The sequence below is a fragment of the Montipora foliosa genome, chromosome 4, assembly GCF_036669935.1.
Source record: "Montipora foliosa isolate CH-2021 chromosome 4, ASM3666993v2, whole genome shotgun sequence".
Lineage (NCBI taxonomy): Eukaryota > Metazoa > Cnidaria > Anthozoa > Scleractinia > Acroporidae > Montipora > Montipora foliosa.
The window spans coordinates 17,630,337-17,637,303 of record NC_090872.1 but is presented as its reverse complement, the minus strand read 5'-3'; the positions used below and the strand labels follow the sequence as shown (position 1 = coordinate 17,637,303).

Here is a 6,967-nt window from a genome sequence, read left to right as displayed (position 1 = left end):
CGATCACACGGGCCGAAATCCCGGGATGATTCGTTTGGTACGACGCTCCAGCGCCGGTGTCTGGAGGTACTGCGTTTTTCTCTCTTGTTTAAACATTCCGTCAGAGCATGCGCAAATGTTCTGGCTCTTCGATACCTAGCCTACCAAAGAAAATTAACATGCTGGTTTTTTTTTTTTTAATTTTTACCAGGAATCGACATTTGAGTTGATTTTATAGGCATAAACGTAACATAAGAACCGTGCGTGTCTGGTCTTGTCTCAGACAGAGGCGAGAGATGTTTCATGCAGACTGGGACGTCTAAAATACTCTGTTGTAAACATGGCGGTTCACAAGTGAAGTTGTCTCTCTGGCCTCTCTGTGGACGGATTCTAGGCCCTACGTATACTGACACAATCTGGGCAAGTTTTGAAAGCTAAAATCTTCAATCGATGCGTTATTTTGCTGGTAGGACTGGGTGGCCCGACACTTATGAAAAAAACTATGAAATGAGAATCGGGAGTCTTCCCTTGTCATGGAATGGCAGAATTACCCAGAATTCTTTTTGGGCATGAGCGAGGCAACTTAAGAAGCACGAGACTGGCCCTCATCGAATGGTTGAAGCGCGGCCAGAGGAAATGATTTCTAGCCAGACACTCAGGAGTAGGCCTGGTGTGTGCTGTTAACGTAGATTTTGGATTTATGCGACATGTTTTTATCATACGTACTAGATAAATTTCCCACCAGTGTTCAGGAACAAACCCAGTATTGAAGAACCCTTTCCTCGAAGAATGAAGCAAAAAATGGACAGTAAGTTTTTTTTCAAATAATTCTTGACTAACAACATTTAGTCCAATCTCAAATTGATTTTCACCTGAAGACTGTGCAAAGTTGAGAACAAATAAATATAAATAGCCAGACAACAGAAATTACAGATTCATTCAAGGTGTTCGATTCCTTCTCGGAGTTTGTTACACCTATATCCAGCCAGAAAAAGTTACCAGAGAATTTTCTATTTTTTGTACATAACATCACAGTTGGTAAAATATAAGAAGTTCAGCTCACTTTGAAACGGCTCGAATTATTTCGAATTCCATTTCTCGTCGCTTTTAGGATTGCAGATATATTTTTTTCCTCTCCTGCCTTGTTTATCCAATTGACGTTCCATTCTTGAGCTCCATAAGGGTATATTTTGTTTAAAGATCCACTAAAAATATAAAACGCCATTCGCAGTGCAAGGACTTCGATGCCATTGCAGGTTGATTGAATATTCTACTGTGTCCACCGGATAAAATCTACGCATTTCTACTATTCCCTGAAACCTACCAAAACTTTACGCAGGAGACTCTACTCGCAAAGGCAATACTTAGCAGGGGACTGACAGGAAAGACTTTTGCGCAACTTGTCCATTTTTCCGACCTGGAAAATAAAAACGAGAAATTCTACTCATATTATGACTGGATTGCCTATGGCAACCCAGTAAAAATTGCAATTTGTAACTATGAAGACTACCAGGAGTGAAGAAAAAAGAATGGGCCCGAATTGGTACCGTGGCTGCCTGCGGCATCCCACGTAATTAGCACCTGTACATAGTTGTGTTGGAAGTGTGTTGTAAATAAATAAGGTAATAAGGTTTTGATGCGCCCTCAGATGGTCAGCATTCATTAGCAATCCCGATTGTGCGTGTTACGATGGTCCCGGAAGGAACTCTCATCCGTCGGAAACGTATCACATTTGCAAATCCGAAGTGGTGATCTTTGTCCCTGTAGGCTTTGAGACATAGTGAAACCACTTGGCATCATTCCTCGATCTATAGCACCATGGATTTGAGGAAAATCGAGGGAGCGTAGCTTAAAATGGAGGCCGACGACGCGGAGATTGTGGCGGTGAAGGAATGGCTTTCAAACGAAGTTAAGCTCGACAGGTATGCGGATAAACTCGTGTCAAATGGATTTATTTCCCTTGAGACATGTTGTAGTATCGATGAAAATGTACTCGATGATATTGGAATCGTGTTGCCATACCATCGGAGACGATTACTGCAATTCGTGGAAAAGCTTCGGGATAAACTCTGCGCGAATGTCGTGATAAACAATGAAATGGACAATGTGGTTACCTCGGAATTATTAAGCAATGGCGCTGAAGAGGGAAATAAACGGGAAAATTTGTTGATAAGTTTCGATGTTGACGACGAAAGTAATCAACTCGATTGCGGCCCTGCAGTGAAAGGGGATGTTGAAGTTACAAGCCAAGTTTGCAGTGTCGCGGAACCTTCTCCAAGTCTACCACCCAAATTGTCAAAACGACCCAATTCAGAAAAAAATCGTCCACCGCCTATACCACCAAGGAGGGACTTGGATGAAGTAACAGGCGTAGGTGAAAGTGCAGATTCTGTTGCTGAGGCACAAGATTTAGTAAAACAACCAGGCTCTACTGCAGTGACCTTAGCACCTGTTGATGTTCCAAAAAGGAAGGCTCCTGTCAAACCACCCAGGAAAACAATTACCAAAGCAGTAAATGAGAATAAACCAGAAATGATGCCAAATACGAGTGAACAGAGCACTACAAGCTTTCATTTACAAGAACACAGTGATGTTTCTGTCAGAAATGATTTTTCTGATGTCTTTGATCCTCTGAAACAGAAGGAAACTCCAGCTGATGGAAGCTCATTAGGCTTGATTACAACTGAAAATGTCAACTCAAAAACTTCAGAGGAACAAGGCGTCAAAGAATGTCTTTTAAATAGAAGCACTGATCTTACAGCAGCTTATTCTCCAGAACCAACTGAACCTCTAAGACCAGCTCCGAAATTACCAACAAGGACAGGTTCTAAGAAGCCAATACCAGTTCCTCGAGTTAGACGGAAATCAGAAAATGGGGTGTTAGAGACAGCTATGGCTTCAGATAAAGCGAATGATGAGAATGGAGTATTTCCCACTGAATCCAATCATTTTTCACCATCAAGAACAATGTCATTTCAAGAGCGTGACAATAGAGTAATAGTTTCAGACAACAAACCATCGACCTTGCCAAGGTCAAATCAATCTATTAGAAGAGCAGCACCTCCTCTTCCTTCAAGACAGTCAAGTTCAAGTTTGAAAGATAAGGTTTTCCCAAATGTGCCATTACCTCCTGTGCCTACTGCTGAAAATAGTGAAAAACCAAAAGATGAATTGCTTGTGGTCCATCAGCAAGGTAGGACAAGGTTTATGCTTAAAGGTCTAGATTTAAGAATGCATCATTACAAAAAAGTAATGTAGAAAGCATCAGGCTTTTAGCACTATCAACTGACTAGTCAGCTCAGTTGAGCAATTACTCAACTGTTCCAGGAGGTTGCCTTTATTATGACACTATTCTGAATATGGTTTTCATTTTGAAGTCTTTGTGTAAAGGTGATAAACAGAAGGGTCTGTCTGCCAACAATTCAATTTCATAACTCTTTGCCCCAAAAGAGTGATTGATTTTACTCTTTCAGAAATAATACAATTCTAAATGTCTGTGGGAAACATCTACGGTCACTTTAAATTCAGATTTTAACCATTGACTCCTGGGGGTTCCCCATTGACAAGCTAAATCGTCTGGCATTAGAGAGAGTATAATACTGTAGTAAGTCTGTCCAATTTGAACAGGCCATTTTGGGTGTCAAAGGGTTAACCTTTCTACCACCACACAATTTTACTTGTCACAAGGAAATGTGTTATCGGCAAAAGTGTCAAGAGAGAAGAGGAAATACTGTCTCTGATTGGACAGTCTGACCTTTGCAATTTCCTTTTTTTTTGCCTAACACTGGGAGGTATTAGCTTCCATATGTAACTCCAACATTTGTTAGTTGACTAAAGATATAATATGATGGAGTATAGGAGGGGATGGGTCACATTATTGACAATGAGCAACAATTTCCTTGATACAATTCCACTGCAGTTTACTTATTTCTTGTTACTTTTCAGGGCTTGAAATTGCGACCAATACAGTCTTATTTGCCCTTGCGACTAAAATGTCTGTTTTTCAAAACAAAAGGGTTAGCAGTTGCCACTTTGCTGCTATCTTTTGCTAAAACAAATAAAGAGATGACAAAATTATTTTGTTTTTAGCCGTGAATTTTCTTTCAACCTGAAGATAGTGGATTATTGTAGCATAATTTAGCTGCGATGTTACATGCACAACTCCATTCCTTTGATCATTCGCCATTTTCAGCGGTTTCTTTACATGCAAGTATTGCAGGCTCATATTTTGTTTTGCTCAAATACAGTGCAGCATTGATTTTGTGGCTAAAATTTGTGAAAATGAAACTAAATTTTCATATCTTGTTGTAAAATTGCGACTGGATTATTTTGTTAATTTCAAGCCCTGTTTTTTTGTGCTACTGGTTTGTTATTACAGTTTTTGTGTCTTCTGTCTCCCTGTTACTTGTACATGTAAGGTGTTGACAGTCTGGGCACAAGTTCTGAATGTCAAAGAAATCAAGCCTCTGATTGTCAACGCACAATGCATTGTTTATTTCTTTGAATGTGATTTGTGTGATGCAAATTATGTTGGGTTACTTACAATCAACACATCAGTGAGCATCGTTACTTTGCTATTGGAAGACATCCCGCCATCTCTGTCTTTTTGAAATCCTAAAGAAATGTACCAGCAAATTTGACTGCGTGATCTATGAAATGTTATTCATCAAGGACATCTCTTTGCACTCAGGCTGACTCGATTCTCGTCAAACTTTTCACCTAACCCTTATTATTTTAATATTTCTAGCCAATTTCACCTTTGGAAATTATACCCATGGGGCCCATCAAAAAGTGTGTTCCCAAATTGTTTTACTACACAACCTTTGATATTTTCAGGTGTTATCCTAATTTTGACTTGATAATGACGTTAAGTATTGTAGCATTGAAATGTTGTCAAAAATTGTTTTAAAGTTTTAGAGTTTTACAGATTTTTATGTATTTTAGCGCTGAATTTTGCTGTGAAAAGCTACATTGTCAAACATTTTCAGTAGTGCTTTTACCTTGTGTGCCAAAGCAAACATCATTCCTGTGTGAAATCTTTTTTCACCATTGAATGAGAAAATTTTGTTTTCGATTTGAAAGTAAAATCTACATTGTCACACATTTTCACTTGTGTTTTCTACCTTGTGCATGTGCTGAAGTAAACAGCATTCCTGTGTGAAATATTTCTTTACCATTGTAAGAGAAGCTTTTCTTCTGCAGCCAAGGATTATTAGCATTATCAAATGTATCAAGTATTTGTTTTCTGGAAAAATGTCAGGTATTTTTTACAGTCTGTGGAGATTTTTGGGTATTACTAAACCACCAAACAGCGAAACACTGAAACAGCGAAATGAAGGACCAAAACATGTGTGATCCCATGTGCTGATTTTGGGGCTCATTTTGTTGAAACTCAAGCACGCTTCCAACAGACCTGTTTATTTTTGTGACTTATGCATTCGCTGCTTACAGTGCACTACCACAAAAATCCTCTCATATCACATTTCAACCCACATATGCAAATTACACAACATGATAAATTCACAAAGGCTGGAAATCTCACAAAAACCTTTTCCAGCAAAACATTTATTGAAGTAAACAACATATTTGCTATTAGAGGCAAAAAGCCCTTCCTGTTTCAGATCAATTACGTGCGTGCGAACAAGACACAATCCGTGTCACAAAGCATATGCAATTAAATAAATTTCTGACAGTTCACATCAAACCCTTTTCGAAAGAACCTTGACCATAAAATAATGAAGCACAAAAGAGACAATCTTTCATTCAAAGAATTCTTCACTGTCACATTTCCAATTTTTTTTTGCCTTTGCATTGTTGAATACAAAATAAATGTAAATTGCCAGACAACTTAGATGCGCCTTCAGTAAACACTGTGATGCATTCAAGGCATTTGATTCCTTCAATGTTTGTTAAATCCATTAAAAATTTGCCATTGGATTTTAATGTTGTATATAATACCAAGCTGGTAAAATATGAGAATCAAAGCTCACTTGATATCCAACGGCAAAAAATGATAATTATAATTGTTGTTGAAGACCATTGCTCGTCGCTTTAAAGATTCCAGATGTCTATTTTTCACCCCCTGTCTTGTTCATCCAATTGACGTTCCATTCTTGAGCTCCATGAGGGTATATTTATTACTGGGTTGCCAGTATGGCAAACCCAGTCGGAATCTGCATTTCATTTGTTTGTTTTATTATTTTTCGTTTTTTTTTTCCATGTCGGTAAAAGTCTTGCCTGTCACTCCCCTGCTAAGTGGCATCTTTGTGCATAGAGCCTTCTGCACGTATTTTCTTAGGATCAAGAGGGTAGTGGGAAATGCGTAGATTTCGCTGGTGGACAGCGGCAATGGCAACGAAAGACATGTAACGCGAATGGCGTTTTAGTGGATCTTTGAACAAAATATACCCTTATGAAGCTCAATAATGGCAAGTCAAGTGGATACTGAACAAGACAGGCAGTGGAATCTTAAAAGCAACGAGTAATGGCCTTCAACAACAATCTGTCGCCCATCGAGCCGAAATCAAAGTGAGCTGTATTTCTAATATTTTACCAAATGTGCTGTTATGTAGAACACTGAAACTAAATGGAAAATTCTCTGGTAACTTATGGGTTCAACAAAGACAGAGAACGAATCGAACACCTTAAGTGGATCTGTGATCAACTCTGCACAGTCTTCAGGTAAAAAAAATAATTGGAAATGTGACAGCTAAGAATTATTTGAAAGAAAGCTTGTTGTCTATTTTGTGCTTCATTATTCAAGGAAAAGGTTCTTCATGGAAACGGTTTGATCCTGAAATTTTAGTTTGTTGTAATATTGTGCATATTTGACACGATTGAGTTTTTTCTCTTCATGTATGTAATGAAATAGGAAGGGGGTTTTGCCTCTAGTAGCAAATATGTTGTTTGTTCAAAAAATTTGTTTGCTGGAAAAGGTGGCTTTTATGAATTCATCATGTTTTATAATATGCAAGCTTAACTGGATAGT

At 38.5% G+C, this 6,967-nt stretch overlaps 1 protein-coding gene across 8 annotated transcripts in view; it reads left to right on the top strand.

The window, feature by feature from the left end:
- Nucleotides 1-1,549: 1,549 nt before the first annotated feature.
- Nucleotides 1,550-6,967, top strand: part of LOC138000098 (arf-GAP with Rho-GAP domain, ANK repeat and PH domain-containing protein 1-like) — a 56,300-nt gene continuing 50,882 nt past the window's right edge. For 3 of the 8 annotated variants that reach the window (XM_068846262.1, XM_068846261.1, XM_068846260.1), the window contains exon 1: nucleotides 1,653-3,172. In XM_068846262.1, coding sequence (XP_068702363.1) covers nucleotides 1,834-3,172 — 1,339 coding nt within the window. In that variant the 5' untranslated portion in view covers nucleotides 1,653-1,833. Of the gene's footprint in view, nucleotides 3,173-6,967 lie in introns of all 8 variants that reach the window. The other 5 variants (XM_068846256.1, XM_068846255.1, XM_068846259.1 and 2 more) reach the window with 3 other exon arrangements.